At 41.0% G+C, this 23,825-nt stretch overlaps 1 protein-coding gene across 1 annotated transcript; it reads left to right on the forward strand.

Moving 5' to 3' along the window:
• Window positions 1–17,756: 17,756 nt before the first annotated feature.
• On the forward strand, window positions 17,757–21,265 carry LOC141642516 (uncharacterized). Its single transcript, XM_074451352.1, has 7 exons — window positions 17,757–18,017; window positions 18,171–18,626; window positions 18,894–19,100; window positions 19,449–19,637; window positions 19,972–20,421; window positions 20,519–20,725; window positions 20,953–21,265. The coding sequence occupies exons 2-7, from the start codon at window positions 18,243–18,245 to the stop codon at window positions 21,040–21,042; spliced, it is 1,527 nt and encodes a 508-aa protein (XP_074307453.1). The 5' UTR covers window positions 17,757–18,017; window positions 18,171–18,242; the 3' UTR covers window positions 21,043–21,265.
• Window positions 21,266–23,825: the final 2,560 nt, after the last annotated feature.

Genomic DNA, 23,825 nt, shown 5'->3' on the forward strand with positions numbered 1-23,825 from the left:
TCATGTTGTACTTTCGTAGTCTCGCGAAGAACTTGCGAAGGTTCGCAATATGTCCCTCTCTTTCCTTGGATTTGACGATCATGTCGTCTACGTATACCTCAACTTCTTTGTGCATCATGTCATGTAGGAGTGTAGTTGCGGTGCGTTGGTATGTAGCTCCGGCGTTGATCAATCCGAATGGCATTACCGTATAGCAATATGTTCCCCATTGGGTGACGAATGCGGTCTTGTGCATATCTTCCATGGCCATCTTGATTTGGTTATAACCCGCATATCCATCCATGAAGGATAGTAATGCGTGGTCTGCAGTATTGTCTACCAATATGTCAATGTGAGGTAGAGGAAATTCATCTTTTGGACTCGCTTTGTTCAAGTCCCTAAAATCAACACAAACACGGATTCTCCCATCCTTTTTGGGCACGGGTACTATGTTAGCTACCCAGTCAGAATACTCGGAAACTTTGATGAACCCGGCTTTGAATTGCTTGTCCACTTCTTCCTTAATCTTTAGAGCCCATTCTGTTCTCATTCGTCGAAGCTTCTGTTTCACAGGTTTGAAGCCTGGCTTAATCGGAATCCTATGTTCGGCAATATCCCTGTCGATCCCTGGCATGTCTTTGTAGGACCAAGCAAAAACGTCTTTGAATTCATTTAGGAGGTCTATGAAATCGGCCCTTTCGGTTGAGCTCAAGGTAGTCCCTACCCTAAGTTCTTTGGGTTCTAGTTCGGTTCCAACATTGATGGGTTCGGTGTCCTCTATTACAGGTCCCCCTTCCCCTTCCTGTAGTATTTCTTTGGCTACGTAGGGAGGTATTTCGGTCAAGTCTGGGTCTTGGTCATCCTCAGTATCATCGTAAACAGAATTGCACTCAAGATAACGCAAAGAGTAAGCGAGAACCCGATTTATTCATATTAAGATTTGAGTAAAGTTGAAACAAAGAAGCCAACTGATCCATGGTCCGTGGCGGCAAAGGGACATAATGGTGGGGCATTTCCCGAACTACCGTGACTACTCGAGGCTAAGCTAGGAGAAACAAAGGGAGTGGGGATGACAACAGGAGTAGATTCTCTAATGACTCCTCTAGACTCTGACTCTGACTCCGACTCCGACTCCGACTCGAACTCGTCGTCTTCTGGTTCTCCTTTGAACATCTCTCCTTCTCCAGTAGTGAGCTTGAAGAGTCTTCCTTGGTTGTTGATCCATTTGATGGATTTTCTCCATCCTTTCACGCTTTGTGTCGATTTCTCGTGATCAACGCGGTGGGGTTGAAGCGATCGTCTGAAGTATCATAGTAATGATCTCATCTGCGCGGCCCTAATGAATCGATCTTCTCCAAACAATAGGCTAACAGCTTGTTCGTCGAAGCAAGGTGCTTGACGGGTTTTGACGGTAGGAACCGTTTCGGGAGGAATGAAGTAGCAATCGTGAAAGATCTCGATTCCGGCTAACTTCCTCTCAAGATAATGCCAAGGTTCGGGAAATCCGTGAAAGAGTTCTGAACTTCCTTCTTGAACGAAGTACCCATTTAGAGTGGGGAGATATGGCCTCATTTGGATTCCCACGTGCTTGCGATTTTGGACTTGGGCGAGCATTTCGAGAACTTCTTCTTTTGTGGGTTTGTACCCTAGTCCAAGTGGTATCCTTGTCGAGTTGCCTTCCTTGTATGGTGCGAAGGTGTTCTTGCGAATTGGGTTTAAAGGCATTCCAGGGAAGTATCCCTGAGATTTGAGTATGTGGTTGACCACCAAGTTGGAGTAGGGATTATAGTATAAGGGTGCCAACTCACTTTCTATGACGTTTACACTTTGGAAGCCCCCAAGTTCGTATACGGGATCCGCAAGGACTTGATTGTTTGATTGCTTCTCGATTATTGCCTTGATGGGTGACGAAGTGATCGTCACAACTTTGCCATTTAGTGGGATCTTGATCTTTTGATGAAGGGTGGATGTTACCGCTTTGGAAGCGTGAATCCAAGGCCTTCCTAGAAGTATGTTGAATGAAGCTTCGATGTCCACTATTTGGAAGTTAACCTTTCGTTCAATCGGCCCCGTGGCTATGGTTAGGTTAACAAGTCCTACCACTTTTCGTCGCGTACCGTCATATGCACGAACACCTTGATTTGTAGGAGTCCAATCCGACTCCTTCATGCCTAGTTTGTATGCCGTTTTGAGGGGTATGACGTTGACCGCGGAGCCATCGTCTACCAAGGTCATTGGCACATTTTTCTTTAGACAAATGACAGTGATGTATAGAGCAAGGTTGTGACTAGCGCCAAAAGGTGGCAAGTCTTCATCCGAGAAAGTAATAGGATTACTTAGCTTAGGTGATTCTTGGAAGACCAAATTGACTACATCTTCAGGAGTGGAGTTATGTGCCACATTCAATTTGGCCAAAGCTTGCGATAAAGCTTGGCGATGTGGAAATGAGCTTGCCACTAGTTGCCGATGAAAGATCGGCCTTGGTTTTTGTAATTGCTTGAGCAAATGATCGGTGGGGTCATCTTCGTTGTCATTTGGTGTGATGACGTTGGTTGGACCGTTTTGAATAGTGCTTTGATATGGGCGACCCGAACGAGTTAGGTGATCCACATCTTGGTCTTCACCATTTTGGACTATTTCCTTGACTAAGGAGTTTTCAATGAGATATTCGTCTTCATCATCATCGGCCCAAACCCCATTGATCAGACTAGTTCCTTCATTCTCATGATATCACTTTCTAGTCGTATGATTTGATCGACTAGTTTATCAACCACGGTGACTACTTCTTGCATAGTGGCATTTTGAGAGAAGATCAATGGTACACGTTCTTTGGGTATTGCGTTGGGATTGCGCAAGGTCGTTACCATGTTTTCTAGTTCCCACACTTGTCTATCTACATTCCTTGCCCATGTGATGAAGTCGGAAATGGTAGGGGAGATAGTAGAGTAGAGCCTTTCCTTCTCAATTGCATGAATTTCATTTTCGGTGGGAGAAATGAGGTGTGAGCAATCTAAGGTAGATTCGTCACTTGTAATCACTAGAACTCCAAGAGGATTCTGAGTGTTGTTGGGCTTACCTCCTGGTGGAATTGGAAGTCGACCATCTTCAATCATATCTTGAAGTACGTGTTTCAACTTGTAGCATTTTTCTGTGTCGTGCCCTTTGCCCCTATGGTATTCACAGTACGAATTTTCATCCCAAAACTTGGACTTCTTTTCGGGTTCGGGAGTAGGTCAAATGGGTTGGAGTTTACCTTGCTTCATTAACCTTTTTAGAGCGTTGGAGTACGTATCCCCAAGGTTTATGAATTTCCTTGGTGGAGTAGTTTTCTTAGATGGTTCGAGAAGGTTAACTTCGTCGGTCTTGCTAGTAGAGCCGTATGAACGACTTGTGGATCCGTGATATCCTCGACCTACCGTTTTGGACAAGAGTCCTTTACGGATGTCATCTTCAATTCGTGTCCCTAATACGGTTAAGTCCTTGAAAGTCTTGATGTTTTGATATCTCAAATGGTTGGCATATATGGGCTTGAGATTATCCACAAACTTTTCCACAAGAGTAGCTTCATCCGGGCGTTCAACTAGTTGAGTACTAGTCTTCCTCCACCTACTTAGGAAGTCGGTGAATCCTTCTTTGTCATTTTGGGTAAGAACCTCTAGAGTACGCATGTTGACTTGGATCTCGGCATTATCTGCGTATTGTTTCGAGAACTCGATCGCGGCGTCTTCCCAAGTAGCGACCTTCTTGTGATTTAAACTTAGGGATATCCGTCATGCTAAAGTTAGTTGGCAATTTGGAATTGACGGCTTCATACTTGCGATTGTTTTCCCTATAAATGTCATCCCCCTTAAGGTACATCAATTGCTCCTCTAGGTATTGGAGTCTCTTCTCGGCTGCAGTTGTCCCTATGATAGGATTCTCATCCCCAGACTCGTCATCGGAGAAACGTAGTACTTCACCTTTAAGGGGAGGCAACCTTCCCTCTACATCAAAGATACGGCCTTCGATGAGCTCAAGGCGGTCATAGGTTTGGTTTTGGGTAACTTGCATTTGGGCTAGCGTGGCTAGGATTCGATCATTACTATCTTGAATTTGCTGGAGATTTGTTTCTTCACTTGATCCGGGCATCTTGGAAACTGGATAAGAGATCGGCGACGAATCAAAACACGATCGACCATTCTATCACACTTGCTAAAAGAGGAAAAGTTTTGACTCGTGAAGTGGGTGTGTGCCACTTGTGTTGAGTGGATTTTGAAGAAAGACAAGGTCTTTGAAAATGTGTGTCCTAGTCAACTGCAGTGTAGTTGTAGGAGTGGACTCGAAGTGAGGTTTGAAATGGGCTTGTGGCCCGAATTTTGACACGACGAACGGACAGGGTTTTGACCGGACTTTGCGCTAATTGAAGGCCCTTTTTTTTTCGAAATTTTTGTTTTGAAATTGGGTTTTGATTTTTGAAAATTCGTCATGATTTGTTTAGAAATGGTGATCACGTAAGGTTTATATATATTTATACAAGCATTATAACGGGATGCTGAGTGCATTTAAAAGGGTTTTGGTTTAAAGGGTAGGTTGCCATACCGAACCATCAAACCCGAAGTCTGTGGAGAGGCTCGTGCCAAACAAGAGTAAGGCCGATTCCTAGTCCATTTCCTCAAGTAGTGAAGGCCCTTGATACAAACAAGAGTAAGCATCATGGTATGGATGACGTCAATCGCTATCCATCCTTAGGCCCAAATAAGAATTAGGACCGTTTAGACGGGACGATTGGTCGAATGGGTTGGGTTGGGCCTAGGAAGGCCGAATAAACGATCTAGGAAGACCGAGTTATGAAAACCGACAATTGTCTTGTACAAACTTATTCCCTAACCTTGTTCAAGTTCCACCCTTGCTACACGTAAGTGTATTATCCCCAGCGGAGTCGCCAAACTGTGGACAGCGGGCCGCCCACGGGGGCGCTTGGTGAAGGTCGAAAAACAAGCGTTTGCATTTTGTAAGGAGTCGCCACCAATTATTATGGGAAATTGGAACCGTTCGAATACCTTGTGCCATGTCAAGACACAAAGTAGTGACATGAACACTAAGCAATCGTTACCCTTAGCATTCTATGTCTAGAATGACTCTCGTGGATGCCAATGAACACGGGTGCTCACGGAGATCTGGAGTAAGGGGTGAGGGTACGTATTAGGAAGCTCTTTTGATCGAACACCTAATCCCGCCCGCCTCGATAGCGGCCTCTACTAATGATTAGGGAAGTTATTCATACTCGATATATCGTCGGCTATATGCATGCAATGCAACATCCAAGTTTTAATCCTAGCATGTGAAGATTTAACTAAGTCGGTTGACACGTAGTTAGCATACAATTGGGTCGAAGTTGGATTTAATGCTGATTTACATGTGGAAACATACAAACAATAAAAGAAATACAATAATTATAAATTACAATAATGGAAATTACATTAATTACAACGGATAGGCGATTTATGTCGAAAATACCTTTAAAACGGATAAATTGAGAAAAAGAATAAAAGAACAAAAGAAAGAATTAAATAAATCAACGAACAGGAATTAGCGTGATATTATGGATAATAGTTAATTAATATGTAAACTAAACAAACTAGGTCAAGGCAGAAACGGAGTTCAGGGACAGAACTCAACCAGGAACAGGCGCAGCAGAGCTGCGTCCTTTGGAATAGGCGCAGCAGACGCTGCGTCTGTTCCCTGGCTCAGTTCTGGCTGTGAAGCCGTAATTGCAAGCCGTTAATGTCGATTGGTGATTTAAAGGATTAATTGATGACATTTACTCGGATGAAAGTGATTAACAGGTTAATTACATGTGAATGATGGTCATAAAAGCGATAAACATGAATGATACGGATGTAGACGAATTAATTACATGAAATTATGATGAAAATATTAATGAGTCCTCTGTTGAAATAAGTCAATTAGGCTAAATATGACGGATATACAACGAATATGCAAATAAGCAGATGAAAACTATATCGATGGCGAATTCCAGAAACTCAATATGAACAAATTGAATCTCTAAAATCCGGGTTTGAATTTAATGACGAAAACCCGCAAATATGAATTATAAGGGATTTAAGTCGGATTTATGATAAACAAAACATATTAATGAATGATGATTAAAATATACATGTGAATTATCAATGACGATTATATCAAAGAATTAACGGACGAACAAATAACAAATAAAAAGAAGCGAATTACAGAGGACGAGGAAGAAGAAAAGAAGCAGGAACTGCGGCAGCCTCACGAAGAGGCGCAGCAGGAACTGCGCTCCTTCAAGAGGCGCGCAGCGATTCTTGCGTCTTTTCTCGACGCCTGCGTTCATCTGGAAATCCGCGAAAACAGAGTTTTAAAGCACGGTTTTAGAAATCGGTTTTAATGGTGTTTTCGACATAAATCTTACAATGGTGATACGATAAATAAAATACAATAAATAAAAGAGGAATTATACACCCTCAGACTTACATGTTGACGGAACGAGATGAACTAAGATATCGACTAGTGAATGCTCGACGCGAATGCAAAGAGAGTGCCCTCGTAAGAGGAAAACGATTGATTAATTAAATTGATTGAGTGTAGTTGGTCAAATTGGTCGGTCATGCAACGGAGAGGCTGGTACCGGAAAGATCCGAGCTTACGTGGTCGAAAGTTCAAGCACGTAGGCGCCAATTAGTAAGAACAAAGTCTAGAATGCAAAGGGAGAAGAGAAGGGCGGACACTCGCGTGAGAAATATGAGGAACGAAGGCTCTTATTTATACTAATCACACGACGGAATTAGGGTTTCGGAGACTCTTTGGAAGTGAATCTCGGAAAGATATGAAAAGGATACGTAAGACATGCAAAGAAGGGCCTGGGAAAAGGCGCAGCAGCCACTGCGTCTCTTGGAAGAGGCGCAAAGATGACTGCGTCTATTCCCAGGAGGTTTCCTCCCTATTTGAAGAAAGATTTCCGCGTTTGAGTTATGGTAGGACGAAAATAATTCGATTATCTTATGAATATTACGGGATATTATTTGCCAAAAGATAAAATTTATGAAATATGGAATAGAAATATCCGGAACATTCCAGAATATTCCGACTCGGGATTTAACGATTTATCGAGAAAATGGAGACGGTTTTTGACCCGGACTCGAATGTACTCTAATTATCGCCGAACGACCGTATCGGGACGTAGATGACAACTAAGAGGTCGACATTTAATATTTGAGCAATCACTTGACGATAATCTTACGAACTGTCACAAATCGTTCCGCGTATCAAACATGCGGCCCAATCATCACCGGGTGGTTTGCGGGAGGTGCAGAAATGAGGTATCTACAGGGAGTAGTGAATTTGTCTCAAAATTTATTTCTATCGTAATTTTAGGATATGTTATAAAAAATATATTAATGATAAATTTATGGGTTATGCAACTTTAAGTAATTTTATTTAATGAAATAAAAAATAATGGTAAGAAGAGGTAGCCCGGGCGAAGCCGGGCACCAATACTAGTATAACTAATAGCTAAGCAATGAAAAAAAGAAAAGTAAGATATGATGTCTGCCAGAATCGCCTGTAGAAGATGGTGTGGACGCTCAACGCCAGCCAATTGACTAACAAGACAGAAGCAATCAGTCGAAATCTGCAAGTGACGAATTCCTTGCTCCTGCGCCCACAAAAGAACCAAACGCACGCCCAATCCTTCCGCTTGGGCAGCTGACTCAGCTCTAATCTTTTTTTCAGCAGTCATAAATTGTTCTCCATTTTCAGATAAAGCGACCCATCCAACACCGGCAATATCCCTCATTTTCCAACCTGCATCAACCATAACCCGAACATAGTCACAATGTCTAATCTCACCCACAAGACACAGAGGTTTACTTTCACGAATCCATAATTGACGTTCAATCTGCGGAGAAGTTGTAGTGGCAAATGCTAAATCAGTTTCCTTCTGATTCCCCTCAATTACCCGATCAGCTGTACCCACAATTTGCGTCCATAGATTATAAAACATAACGGGATGAAACTCCATTCCTTGAAATAGAACCCGATTACGAATACTCCAGAGACACCACAATATGGCCTAAAACCGGACTAGCCGCTTTTCCGCTTCCGCCAATTTAATCAAATAAGAAACCCAGTCAATTATCCATTTTTCAATACTCAAATGTGAATCCATATCAGTACGAATACCAATTTCTGAGCTAGCCCACAACCTACAGGACACAGGACAGTCCCGAAACAGGTGTTCCATTGTTTCCATGACAAGAACATCCATTTTACACAACTTACATCTTGGGTCCACCGCAATATTCCTTTGTGTAAAATTATAACCAACCGACAATGTATTAGTAAGGATTCATCATAACAGAATTTTCCATGATTGTGGCCGGAAGACCCCACAAAATCTTCTTACAAAACTTACGTGCATCCTCTGAAACCCTTACCTTATCTTTATGTGTTCCTTTTCGGTCCATGTACTCCGTGAAAAGAACCCCATAACCACTCTTCACACTATATTCCCCATCTTGAGTATGTAGCCAATACACGGCATCCCTTGTCTGTGTCTTACAAATGGGTTTGGCTAAAATACTCATTGCAAAATCATCTTCAAATATTCGATGAACCAATCCATCATTCCAAATCACATCCTCACCATAATGACCCCGAGTTGTGAGTTCATGTATCCGTAAGTTACTTAAATCCACTGATTCCAAACCTAAAAGATTCTGTTTAGGTTCAGGATACTCACCCCCTACCCATCTACTCGTCCAAACATTAAGTTTCGACCCTAGTCCTGGTTTCCATCCCATATGTTGTCTCAGAAATGTCAACCCATGTAAGACACTTTTCGCACCCCATGATAAATTATTTCCTTTAACAAGAGCAAAGTTTTCCGCCACTTGTCCTTCTCTAAGAAGCTTTTTCCGATAAACTCTAGTGAATAAAGTGCCATCTCCATAGAGGATCCGCCATCCATGCTTTGCCAACATTGCTTGATTTAAGCATTCAATTTTACGAATCCCAAGACCGCCCTCAGTTTTCGGTAAACTAAGAAACCTCTGACTACACCAATGAATTGGCTTCCCTAACCTCCTACCCGCCCACAAAAAATGTGATAATAAGGAATTAACCTTATTTGTCACACTTACCGGTATCTTAAATACCGATAGAAAGTAAATAGATAGATTTGATAGGACGGAAGAAATTAAAGTAAGCCTTCCTGCAGGTGATAAGAAAATTCCATTCCAAGAGGAGATCCGTTTCATCACATTCTCCACCATACCCTTAAATAATTCTCTCTTTGATCCCTGAATATCTGTAGGTAAACCAAGATACTTTCCAAGTCCCTTATTGCCTTTAATCTTCAGATGTTTCAACCCACGTCTTGCCTTTGCACGTGTAGTACTTGGACTGAATTGAATCCCCGATTTATCTTCATTCATGACTTGCCCCGAAATCTTGCAATAATTATCAATAATGTCCCTTAAAGACTTAGAAGATTTTTGCCTGTCCTGTAGAAAAAACACCGCATCATCCGCAAAGAAGAGATGAGAGAGCTGCTCCTCCCCTCGACACAAACTGGTGCCTTTAATGATTCCATTATTCTGTGCCCTGATTAGCTTCCAAGAAAGCACTTCCATGCATAGGACAAAAAGATAAGGTGATAAAGAGTCTCCTTGTCTAAGACCACATTTGGGTTTGAAAAGATTTAAAGGCGCTCCATTGAAAAGTACCTGGTACGAGACCGTGGTTACACAATTCATGATCAACTTTATAATGCGACTTGGCAACCCGATTTTACTTAAGATGGCCCTTAAGAAGTCCCATCGTACCCGATCATAACTCATATCAGCCTTGAACACATAGCAATTATTCCGCCCTTTTTTATGGGAATTGATTTTATGAAGTGCCTCATGCGCCGTAAAATATTATCCGAAATCACTCGTCCCGGTATGAAAGCATTTTGAAATTCCCCTACCAAGTATCCCATCACTCCAGCCAGTCTATTCGTAATACACTTGGAAACAATACGCATAAAAACGTTAGACAAGCTTATTGGCCGATAATCCCCTACATTTTCCGGATTATCACACTTTGGTATCAAACATATGAATGTCCTATTTTGTTCTGAAGAACCCTCCCCGAATTGAGCACTGATAATACTGCCTCTGTCATATCCCTTTTAATAAAAGTCCAACACTTTTGATAAAAGATAGCTGGTATCCCATCAGGACCCGGGAACTTCATCGATCCCATTTGAAAAACAGCTGCGCGTACCTCCTTAGCCGTAAAGGTCCGGTTCAGAGAGTCACAATCATCACTCTTAATTATCTTAGGGTAATCACACAAAGACTCCACCGTTAATTGCCTCCGTGTATCATTATCCACCCTTGAAATTGGATTATACAACGAAAAGAAGTATTCATGAAAAATTTTCCCTACCTGATTCGAATCATACTCCCAACAGCCCTCGCCATCCTTAACTCCTAAGATAAAATTCCTTCCTCTCTCCCCTTTACCCAATTGAAGAAATACTTAGTACACGTATCCCCATCAACCATCCATCTCAATTTCGCCCGTTGTCTCCAAAAAACTGTCGTAGCTCTCGAAAATTCTCGTACTTCTTCATTTGTTTTAGTATACAAATCTTCATCTCCATCCGTTATGGCAACCTCCATCCCCCTTTCCAAAGCAACATCAAAATCGCCCCATTTTTGTTTCCATTCTTGTCTTTTATCCAATGCCCATCACTTAACCCGTTGTCTAGTTGTCGTACTCTAGACAACTTTCGTGCAATCCTAAATGATGGTGATCCCCACACATGAAAAATCCACGCTTCCTTAATAAGGGTAATACATTCTTCATATGAAAAAACCCACGCATCAATCTTATACGGTTTTTGTGTCGTATTTTTCGTAAGGTGCAAGTCAAGTTCAATAGGCGCATGATCAGAGATTTGAATAGGGTAATGTTTAATTCCCGTATCCGGAAACAAAGATAACCAATTCTTTGAACCCATAGCTCGATCAATTCTTTCATAAACCCGTTTTTTCCCTTTCCGATTATTACACCAAGTAAAACGTGGTCCCTTGAAAGGTATATCTACCAATTGGTTATTAATCTTCCAAACGTTAAAGTCATATGCCCCATTGATGGATCTTGTATTCATACTGAGCTTGTCACTCCCAAATTTAACCTAATTGAAATCGCCCAAAATTAAGAACGGTTTATCGAATTTCGCAAGGCATTCTTCTAATTCTTCCAGGACTGACTGACGAAGAAGAAAACATGGAGCACCATAGAAGAGGACGAGGTACCATAACCGATCATTACATTTTTCAACAAGCAAAACGATGAAGTTATTACAACTCAAAACATGGCTTATTTTAGCCTCTTGTCTCCAACCTACCCAAAGCCCTCCCGAGCTTCCATTGGCATCTATGCCAATTTTATTTAAAAAACCAAAAGACCTAAACAAAGGATTAATACTAGATGCATTACATTTAGTCTCAATTAAAAAAAAAAATCATAATACTTAGTACTAAGTAACGCTCTTAGTTTCCGAATTGTAGGGACGAGCGTGTTATTAAGACCCCTACAATTCCAAGTAAGTCCAATCATGACGAAGAAAGAGGTTGAGATGGTCCAACCTCCGCAAAACCCTCATTGTTGCTAGCAACTGATGAATCTGATGACACTTCAATCTCCATATCAGTCACTGCCAGACGAAAGCCCCCACTTCCCACAGATTGATCACAGCACACCTTTCCTTCAATACATCTTTTTTTGGCCAGCTGAGTAAGATATCCCTTTGCATTCTCCATTGTGGTAACAACATCCTCAGGTACTTGTAATTCATCAGTTTGGGTACAACACTTACGTTTCCTTGCAGCCATGATAGTCTCCTTATTCTCCTCAATGCAAGTTGACTTGTAATAGCAGTCTGCCAGTCTCATAAAACCATCAGACATACTTGCAGCACGCCTACCCTTGTCCATACTTGCAATTAGTTTAGCTGATGGAGTCCCAAAATATGGGAACTCAAAAGACTTGCTCTACTTAACACCAGACCCCTCAACAACCACCCTTTCTTCCTGAATAACCCTGTCATGTCCACCCACACTCACAGCAGCTCCTAATACTTCATTCAAAGGCATGACAGAAGCAGAAGCTGCCTCCAATTCTCCAGCTTTCCTAATGATGGCTTCAGGTATTATAGAAATATCCAGCCTTTCCTCTCTGTCAGTCTCATCAACATTCCTTGTCCCCTCTCCCTCCTGTGTGATCCCATTCAAGCAAACACTACTACAAATCCAGGCAACTACAACGCCCCTTTAACAACGATTATTCACGAAAATCACAATAGACGTTGTATGTAGAATGTATGGCGCGAATTTTACTAAAATTAATTACAACGGGTATGGTTATAAAAACCGTTGTTATTAGTTTTAACAACGGGTCACACATGCACAACCGTTATTAATAATTTGGCGCAAAATTGGCGCAAAGTTAGTGAAAAGTAATCACAACGGTTACTTTTGTAACCCGTTGTTAAAACATAGTTGACAACGGGTGTTTTTTACAACCGTTGTTAAAACATATTTGACAACGGTTGTTGTTTAATAACCGTTGTCAATACCTTCCATACTATAAACCACACAAACATAAGTCTGCTGTAGCCACAAAACACAACCCTTAATACACAAACACAAACACAGCAGACAAACACAAACACAAAACACACACTTTCTCATCGTCTCTTTCTCTCTTTCTCATCGTCGCTTTATCTTCTCGCCGTCCATCGTTGATTTCATCGTCTCTTACGTTCGTATTTATCAGGTAAATCTCGCCGTCATCCTTTTGTTAGTTTCATCGTCATTATTTTCTTTTTCTAATTATTTCTTTTGCATGTATGTGTTTTTATCGACCATTATGTTATTTGTTTAAGTATTGTTCGCATAATTAGTTAGTAAAACAAAGAAGAAGCAAGATGAAGAAGCAAGATAAACATAATTAATATATATATATATATATATATATATATATATATATATATATATATATATATATTTATAAATAAATAAAATAAAAAAAAAATTACATTAATAAAAATGCAATTCTTATATTTTCATAGAGGATCTTATTCTCCTCTATCATATCCGTCCTCTCCTCCTTGGCTATTTGGAGGTTCCGTTCGCAGATTGCTATATCGTCATATAGCCGCAATCTTTCCGCTCCGTCAAGCCATCTTCTTTGGCGTCCTTCAGTACGGATCGAGCATCCGCAAGGTAGCTCCTGAAACTTTCCTCAATATGGAGGAACCGGCGGATGAAACTGTTGTTGTTCTCGATCATAGTAAGAGTCTTAAGGATGATATCATTCATTTTGTTGGAGTTTGGAGTTTGTTTTGAAAGATTAAGTAGGGTTAATTTATTTGGAGTTTGTTTTAGCAGTTAGGGTTTGGAGATGTATATATTGAGATAATGAAAATGTTAGTTGAGATAATACAATGTATTTATACTTCCTCCATTCAACTCCAAACTACCATATTGGTTTTTGCATACTATTCACAAATGAATCTTCAATTGCAATTTTCTCTCAATATATAAGTGAAAATATATTCTTGTGGGATCTTATTTGATTCGTCTTTACGAGTACATTAAAAATATGTAACTTTTATAATTTTTGCATATACGTAGCTAATGATATTTACCGCGCAAAACATGCGTTGGCAAACGTGAAAAGTGTACTATGGTAGTTTGGAGTTGAATGGAGGAAGTACTAAGCAATGTGTGGGTTGAGTTGTTTTTTAATTAATATATATGTTAGGAAGTTGTGCCATAATCATCATCATATCTCTCAATGCTGCTTCAAATCTTATTACTAACCCTTCTCATTCCATATTGTCCGTTCATATGCACAGTGATGTCAGTAATAATGCATGCATCGGAATTATAACGGGCCGTAATTATGCATGCATCTAGTAATATTTAATTTTTTTATTTTTTTATTTTTTAAGAACAAACAACAACGGTTATTTACAAACAACCCGTTGTCATTAGTTATAACAACGGTTTTGTATATTAAAACCCGTTGTTATAACTTTCCCCCCAAAATTGAGTCACACTTTCCACAACGGGTTTTTATACTTAAAACCGTTGTTAATATTTTTAACAACGGTTTCCTTAAGAAAACCAACCGTTGTTAAAACCTTTTACAACGAACGCTTTAACAACGTCCGTTTTTTTATATAACGACGGTTTTTGACCGTTGTTATAGCCTGTATTTGTAGTAGTGAAAGCTCAGTATTCACACTAACAGGTGCCCTAATCACCTCAGAAATATTTTCAGAACTCGAAATCAGATTAATAGCTGAACTATGATGAAAAGCAGATGACCCATCTGAAGTATTTCCCAAATCACCCTGATAAACCATCCAACTACTTGGATAAGAATCAGACTCCCCTTCACCCTCAAACTGCCCACCACTAGTCCCTACTCTTACTCCCTCTGCCACTAGAGGTTCCGTATCAGAACTAATAACAATGACACTATGAGACTCATCAACCCCCATATTCACCTCATTACCCCCCTCTCCCATTTCAACATCAGCACCCACTTCTTGTCCCATCATCCCTGGATCAACCCCCTCAGGATAGTGATACGTAATTGGAATACCACCTGGTGGTGAGTCAAAAGTTTGGTTATACCCACGATCATCGTCTTGAACCCTAGCCCATTCAACATCACTCTCCACACGGTAAGCAATGGCTTCTTGAATCCTTAAATCCCTATCTAGTGTTCCCCTAATAGTCCCTCTCCCACTGAAAACAACATACGGATCCCCAGCTTGAACATGTTGCAGGAAACCATGAACCTCAGCAGGCGGCACATGCACCTCAAATTCCTCCCCAGCACTGTAATAAGTTTCCTGATTGTTACCACTCCCCTCTCCTGGTAACCATCCACCTGCCCCAGGTTGATTTTGTCCCCTAAAAGACCCCTGCCCAGCACCTCCTTCTCCCATTAACACTCTCTCAATGCAATCCATTACTCCCCCCACCATCTTGAGCATTATGCAGATTAACCCCATTATTACCCTCTCCTATAACCATATCCTCTCCTTGCACATTACCAGCATCAGCTGGCTGAACATTTGCACTAGGGTTACCTACTCCCCCCTCTTCCCCTAAATGAACTGCACCCTGTCCTACTTGAAAGATGACTGGTCCAGCAAAAGACTGTGCTGTCACCGCAAAGCTCATACCAGGCAGCACACGCCCACCAGGTGTAGTTCCCAAATCGAAATTAACAGCTCTCTCCCTTGTTTGTCTTCTTTGATTGTCAGTTGCAATCCTTCTATTTCCCAATTGAAGTCTAGATGAAATATACCTAGTTGTGCACGGTGTAGCTCTCAAGTCCATATTGAACATAGTATGATTACTATGTGCCTGGAAAACCACAAAGCCACGCTCACAGACCTATCCAACAATCCATTAATGGAAGAGACAACAGTTGCTAATGATTCCCTACATTGAGCCCCCTGATGACCTATCTTACCACACTTGACACAGTACTTGAAAACCTCCTCGTACTTAAACTGTACCCACAAAATATGACCATCATCCATAGCTAAAAAGAAGCCAGGCATCAATGGCTCATTCAACTTAAGACACACGCTCAATCTTAAGTAATCATTTCTTGGAATAATTTCAAACGGTTCTACTTGATAATGATGACTTAGCAACTTACCCGCAACATGTGCCACATGCATGTTTAGGCACTCAAAAGGTAATCCACATACTCTAACCCGCATTTCCGCATAAGGAAAACGGACGGTTCTCGAAACAGTATCCGGGGACCACCTTGCAAGGACCATCAAAGCTCCATCAAAGGTAACAGTTGTCCTTCCCAGCAACCCTTCAAGATCTTCCACACTTTCACAATGGAGGACATAAATCTCCCCCATTCGAAAAACAGTAATTCGCCCATTCGTACTCCATTTCCTCCTAATAAGCCCATTAATCAAATCATCTTCAAAAAGTCGGTAATCCACCAGAAAACCCAAACAACAGTTGCCTCAAAACTCCCTTGATCTCCCCAACTCAGCTGGATCAACATTGATTACACCTCCAGACCTTGGGAACCTCCAGATATTTGCATGCAAAGGATTCATCAGGTTGAAATCTGCATTTGGATGCGGCTGATGATAGTTTTGATGATGGTAAATGTTTTGATGAACATCACCAGCATCCCCAGGCCCAACATTCCCAGACCTTCCAAATTGAGCCTCAAACTCCATCTTAGAACTGTTTGATTGAAGATTTGATGATTGATTAATCGAATGTGTAATACAACTTTGTAATGAAACAGATGACTTGAATTTTGATGGATTAAACCTCCTCATCTTCTTAGATTAAATAGACGTTCCCAAAACCCTAAAACACTCAACCTAATAGACTAGCCTCTTCACTTCCCCAATCCGCCAAAAAGTGGAAACTCCTGATTGGTAACAGAAACTGTTGAACTTCCCACCGACGCTGTGCTCCAATAACTTTTATTGAATGCTAATGATTAGTAATTAAAAGACAATTTTTTGGATAAAGAATCCCTTAAAAATGATGAAAATGGCAGTTTAGAAGCCTTAGGGTTTTTAGTTACCCAATCAGCAGAGAATTTTCTGACAATTAAAAGCTTTTTTAATTGATGAATTTTCCAAAAAACGCAGAAGACCAATAGAGTCTTAGATTTTAGAATGATTACAGATAAGTTGAGTGATTTTGGTATTAAAAACCCAGACTAATGATAGTGATGTCAGAACAAATGCTTAGGGTTCTTCATTACCCAATAAGCAATCAAGAAAGAAGGTGGAAAAAACCCCTTAATAATTTGAGTTTTTTATTTTTTTTATTTTTTAGAAGCTCTCCAAAAAAGAGAGAAAACGCTCTCTAAAAACAAGAGAGAGAAGATCTATTACTTATAATTCATTCAAATACTAGAAAAGTTGGTGAAACAAATGAGATTGTAGCAGATCATTGATTGATTCGCAACTATCAGATTAATCTTTTTGGGTAGGATGATTTTCTACGTAGTATCAACATAAGGTATATGGTAAAACAAGGAAACGTACATAGCAAGTCCCCAACCAGGAATGTGCAATCATTAGCACAAGAAGCGATATTAGAGGAGACGTCCCAACCACGGTCATCTTCGACGACATGGTGAACTTGTGCATCCGCCCATTTCCTTGCGTGCATAAACATCGCTACCACCACCATTCTTACAAAAGCCATATCCGTAACCAGGTTGGTAAAAAAAAAAATCATCGGGTTAGATTCAAGTCGGGTCATTTTGGGTTTGTAGACTTGGGGTTGGGTCGGGCCAACTCATTCTGGGTTCAGGTCATTTTCGGGTAAGCTATTACCAAGTTATTTGTTGATAATAATCAGTTGGCAATGACTTGAGTCTATGCATTCTGGACTTCGAGCTTGTCACCCTCGGATGGCTTACCTTGTATCACGTATAAGTTATAACCTAGGATTTATCAAGTGCGCACCGAAGGTAGCGGCTACATGTTCCCTCGTCACAAAAAAAAAAAAATAAAAATCAGTTGATAACAATAAACATTTGGATCGGGTTAAACTAGGTTGAGTCAATTCAGATTCGGGTCAAGTTCGAGTCTTGAATTCGGGTGTCGGGTCAGATTGCCAGGTCTAAAATTGGGTATTCGTTGGGACGTTGGCGGGAATCCGTCCTTTCTATTCTTTTGTTCGTTCTTTATTCATCTTCTTCCGAGCGTTCTCCTCTACAGATTTCGAAATTACCTCTTCAATTCCTATCTCAAATTGTCTACCCCCATCATTCTCTCATACAAATCAAATCTCTTTCTCCCTTACCAATTCGAAATTTTCGAATTCCAAACCCTAACTTTTGGGGTTTTTTCGAAATTTCTGGTTTTATTGCAATAACAAGGAGTTTTCAACATTCTTTCTCATTGCTAGGAGGCGATTTTCTCATCTTTTTCGGTAAAATTCTTTGCCTTGTCTCTTCCCTTTTATTATATACTTGAATTTCAAATTTTAGTATTAATTTAGGGTGAAATTTCTTGTTCTTTGAGTATATTCTGGTACAATTGTTAATCTTATGCTTGAATTTGTTGTGCTGTACCATTGTTGAAGGAGAATTGGAGATTCTTGTGAGATTTGTGTGAACTTGAGGTGAATTGTGTGTTCTTGTTGTTGCTTGTGATAATGAGTAGTGCAAAAGAAACTGGAAGAAAAACCCCTGATGCCGAGGTCGATAAAACGAATAAGGGTCCTCGACGTGTAGAGATGAGTGATGATAGCGAGTGTGATGCTAATAAGGAGAGTGGTAATGATGATGAGGAGTCGAAACCCACTTGGATGACTAAATCTGATGCTAAGCTTAAGGCACTTACTGATGTGCATGTAAAGACACGGGAGCTTGTTCGATGTTTGAGTCGTGGTGAGTTCTTTGCTGAATTAGATGGGCGAGATCAGGCCCGAGCTGCTAGAGAGGAGGCACGTATCTCTAAGAGTCTTGATATCGGAGATCCTGAGGAACGAGAAGACTCACTGGCACCAGAAGTTCCTGCCCCCTCAGAGATTAAAGAGGTTTGTCTTTGACGGGCTTTTTTCTTCTCTCATGTTCAATGTATACAAAATAAGCTCATTAAGAAATAAAATCTGGAGGGGGTGATTCGGTTATACTCAAAACATGGCGGTTGAGTTACTGATACTGCAAGTGATGATACAAAACCTGGTAGTGGCAGTGCTTTAAAGAAGATAAAGTCAGAAAGTGTATGATTTCTCTTGGTTGACCTTAAATCTGTGACTTATTTTCTTTCTATTAATTTTTTCTGTGGATGTGTCTGAGAATAGGATGTCAATCCCAACATAAATGAAGAATCTTCAAAAACAGGCGGAGGTTCAAAAATTACACCATCATCTGCTCAAGGGATGGCTGGCGCATCATCTGCTCAAGGCCCCGTGAAAGAAGAGGAAATTAGGGCCGTTTTATTGCAGAGATCTCCTTTAACCACTTCTGAACTTGTCGCTACATTTAAAGCTACACTGAAGTCCCCTGAGGTATATTTACAAGCTTATGTGAATGAGTTTTGACTATACCGCCTGCTCTGGTTCTCTAATTAAGATTTTCACCCTTCTGCTTTGATCCCCTAATATGATTTTCTTTGTCTTAAATAAGAAGTTCTCATGCCTGAATCCCTTTGTATTCCTCATTTAAAGTTTAGGTTTGCTCTCACATGTTTGATTGTCTCATATACGTTTTTGTGTATGACTTAACCCTTTCACGTATTATCTCTCACGTTGAAATAAATTATTCTGTTGACTGGAAGGATCTCTGTACTAGATTATACAAGTTGTGTCAATGATAATAATCCATGTGCATTTCCATTGCGTACTTCCCCTTTTCAGAACAAGAAGGCATTTGCAGATATTTTGAAGAGGATATCAAAGATCCACAAGATGAATAACAATCAGAACTATGTTGTGTTGAGGAAGGATGTCAAAGAAAAGGAAATTAGGCCTGTTTTATTGCAGAGATCTCCTTTAACCACTTCTGAACTTGTGGCTACATTTAAAGCTATACTGAAGCCCTTTGAGGTATGTGAAGGCGTTTTTGCTATACCACTTGCGCTGGTTCTCTAATTAAGATTTTCACTCTTCTGCTTTGTTCTCCTAATATGATTTTCTGTGTCTTAATTTAGAAGATTTCGTGTCTGAATCCCTATGTATTTCTCAATTAATATTAAAGTTTAATGGGTCGTTCTCACATGTTTGATAGTCTCATACGTTTTTGTGTATGACTTCAACTTTCACGTTTATCTCATGTTAAAAAATTCTTCTGTTGACTGAAAAGATCTCTGTACTAGATTCTATTAGTCGTGTCAATGGTAATAATCAATGTGCATTTCCTTTGCGTATTTCTCCTTTTCAGGACAAGAAGGCATTTGCAAAAAAATTGAAGAGAATATTAAAGTTACAGAAGACTAATACCTATCAGAACTATGTTGTGTTGAGCAAATTGAGCAAATCAGGGAAAGAGCTGAAGAAGTTGTTTGGCCGATCCAATGGCCTCAATGATTCTGATGGACATAATGAGGATGGCGGGTCTAGCAAAAGAAAGTTGGTTCCTTTGATTGCCAAATTGCATTGCCGTAAAGGTTTTGTAATATGTCAGGATGATGAGGGCCGCCCTTCTCCTGTTTCGGCTCCAAAGTTGAAAGATCTCAAGGAAGGAGCTAATGATAGTAGCCCTGCAAAATCAGCTGCTGGTAAATTTTCTCCAGGGACTCGTCACTCAAAATTCGCTAACGGAAAGAGGAACAATGGTGATGATACAAAACCTGCTAGCGGCAGTGCTTTGAAGAAGATAAAGTCTGAAAGTGTACGATTTCTTTCGGATGACCTTAAATCACAACTTATTATGTGGATTAATTTCTTTCTATTAATTTTTTTTTTTGTGGATGTCTATCTGAGTATAGGATGGCAAGCCCAACACAAAAGATGAATCATCAAAAACAGGTGGATGCTCAAAAATTACACCATCATCTGCTCAAGGGATGGCCGGCGCATCATCTGCTCAAGGCCCGGTGAAAGAAGAGGAAATTAGGGCTGTTTTATTGCAGAGATCTCCTTTAACCATTTCTGAACTTGTGGCTACATTTAAAGCTAGACTGAAGTCCCCTGAGGTACATATATTTGCAAGCTTTTGTGAATTAGTTTTGACATTTTCACTCTTCTGCTTTGATCCCCTAATATTCTTATGTCTGAAACTCTTTGTATTCCTCATTTAATTTAAAGTTTAGGTTCGCTCTCACATGTTTGATAGTCTCATATACGTTTTTGTGTTATGACTTAACCTTTCACGTATTATCTCTCACGTTGAAATAAGTTATTTCGTATTTCCCTTTTTCAGGACAAGAAGGCATTTGCAGATATTTTGAAGAGGATAACAAAGTTACAGAAGACTAATAATAATCAGAAGTATATTGTGTTGAGGAAGTAATGTGAATGTTGTAAGTTTAAGCTCACTTTTGACCTGTGATGGCTATCATGTTGATACTGTGCGGCAGGGACTCATACCATACACGTCGAAATCTTGTATAAAGGGAGTGTACCAGTCTCCTTTTTAGGGCTTGCTATGTAGCTGTTGGTATTTTCTTGTCTTTGGACTCTGCCTTGTATTTTCATGTGTCAATCTCAAATTTCACTGTAGCTACTCTGTTGATAAGTTTTCTGCATTTAAACTCAAAATGAGAATAGGAAGGAGTATATAATGTAGTCACAAAGGGCATGACCACATGAGTAATGTCACTCGTGGCTCGCGTGCCTCTGCTTAATAGCCACCAAACCTGCAACACCTTTTTATAATTTCAACCACCAAGGTTACAAAAGTATTTCGTATCTATTTATGCAAACCGAAATGTATTCCCTCCGTCCTGGTCATTTGTTGTCTTTTTCCATATTGGGGTGTCTTAGTCATTTATTGTCCTTTCTATTTTAAAAATGAACTTGAAGAGTAATTTGATCTTTCTCATTCAATTTGTTCCACTTGTCCATTTAGTTATTGGTCATGTCCTCTTTCCTTGGTCTTTGTGTCAAAACCAAAGGACAACAATTGGTTAGGACGGAGGGAGTACTAAAGAAGAATGTTAGCTTCGGACCTGTGAACATATGTGAAATGCAAGTTTACCGGTCTTAAATTTCCGATTTAGCTCTGCCCTTAGAATTCAAATTGTGGATCATTGCTGATCCTATCTTTACACCTTTAACATAAAAGTCACCAAGGGTGTGCATTGTTCAAATGAACAGTTACTGAACGGCACCGTTTTGGCTGATTTTTACTGCGTTTTGGGCTTTTGGCTAGCGTGTTTCAATGGGCCGTCCTGAGTCCTACTTCTACAATTGTATGTTTCCGTGGGCCATTTTGTGTATACTTCTATAATTCGGCTTCTCCACACTCACAAACACTCACCTAGCCCAAGTGTGACGATCCGCACACTTGAGCCCTTAGAGTTATTTTACGCTTATGTAATTTCATTTTCCTTGTACATTTGTAGTAAGTATTTTCTTAGTAGTTTTAGAATAGGTTTCCATAAATAGGTATATCGCTATTCTGAACTAAACTTGTAAATTCAATGTATCCTGCTACCAGGACCAAATAATCAAATTTCCCTCTTTGAGAGGTGCTAGTCAATGAAAAACCGCTTCTCATCCAAAAGCTTGTTGTTGCTTGTTGCTTGCTTTCAATAATCGTATTGCTTACTTTTATTGCTTTCGTGTGTCGGACTTGATAATCGTGACTAGGATTCCCGACACACACCCCCGAGACCCGAGTATCGTGCTAGTGGGCGATCCCTCACTAGTACGAAGAGCCTTGTCGCTTGCATCTTGCCTAGAGAAGGGGCAAAGGTGCGCGCCACGGTCCGGCAAAAGTAGCGGACCGTGACATTTGGTATCGAGCCGGTCTTGGACGGCGTCTCGTAAGCCGCATTTGTTTATCGAGATCGAGAAAATGGGCGAAACAATCGAGGACCGAGTGGATGCCTTAGAGGACGCAATCGATGTCAAGCTTCCCAAACTCGAGGACATCGTGATGCGGATGGCCGCGAGCCTCGAGGAGTTGCAAAAGACGGTTTGTGACCTTGAGACCAAGGTAGACGGGATGGACATTCGCATCCAAGCGATCAGTGGTGCGATCCCCGACGATCGGGAGGAAGAGATCAATCATCTGCACCGAAAGGTCGAGATGTTAGAGAACACTTGTGCCACGCTCGTGAAAGCGGTGGGCAATGACGGGAAATCTATGGGGAGCCATAAGGTGAAGGCACCCCCACCTCGTGCCTACGATGGGGCGAGGGATTCGAAAGCGGTGGATAACTTTATCTTCGATATGGAGCAATACTTCCGAGTAAGTGGGCTCGACGAAGACGCGGAAGTTGTCACGGCAAGCATGTATCTAGTCGACGATGCCAAGATGTGGTGGAGGGCTAGGTACAAGGAAATCGATGCGGGCACGATTACGGTGACATCGTGGGCCGACTTCAAGAGGATCTTGAAGGATCACTTCTACCCCGAGAACACGGAGTTTGTTGCTCGGAAGAAGTTGAAGGAAATCAAGCACACCAAATCAATCCGGGAATATGTGAGGGAATTCTCAGCGTGCATGCTCGAGATTAGCGAAATGTCCGAGACGGATAGGACATTCGAGTTCATTGACGGGTTGAAGAGGTGGGCACAACAAGAGGTCATGAGGCAGAATCCCAAAACTCTGTCTTCGGCCATATCAGCTGCGGAACGCCTACTCGACTTTCACGGAGAGCGAGAGGCACCAAGAGTGGTGGCACCAACGGGGAATACTGGTGCATCACAGAGTGGGTACAATGGACAAAGGCCACAAAACAGCGCCATTTCCGTTGGGAACAGTCGGTTCCGCTCGCAAGGAAGTCAAACCCAATCGGCGAGCACTACAAACTCGCCCTCAAGCTCGTCTTCGAAGGCGGGAAACTCTACTGCTTCCACAACGAAGAGACCGTTCGCGTGTTTTGTGTGCAAGGGTCCTCACAAGATGGCCGATTGTCCGAACCAAGCGGAGTTCAATGCCATGTTTAAGAAGATGCCGAAAGGGGCTCAAGAACGTCTTGATGGGGCGTTGGCCGTCTATCACCAAGAGTGTAACGAAGACTCGAGTGATGATGAAGACCAACCACAGATGGGCTCACTCCAACGGATCAGCGCGATGGGGAAATACGAAGAGTCCTCCGCCAAGAAATCCAACGGGCTCATGTA

This window comes from Silene latifolia, chromosome 2 (genome assembly GCF_048544455.1).
Source record: "Silene latifolia isolate original U9 population chromosome 2, ASM4854445v1, whole genome shotgun sequence".
NCBI classification, from domain to species: Eukaryota; Viridiplantae; Streptophyta; class Magnoliopsida; order Caryophyllales; family Caryophyllaceae; genus Silene; species Silene latifolia.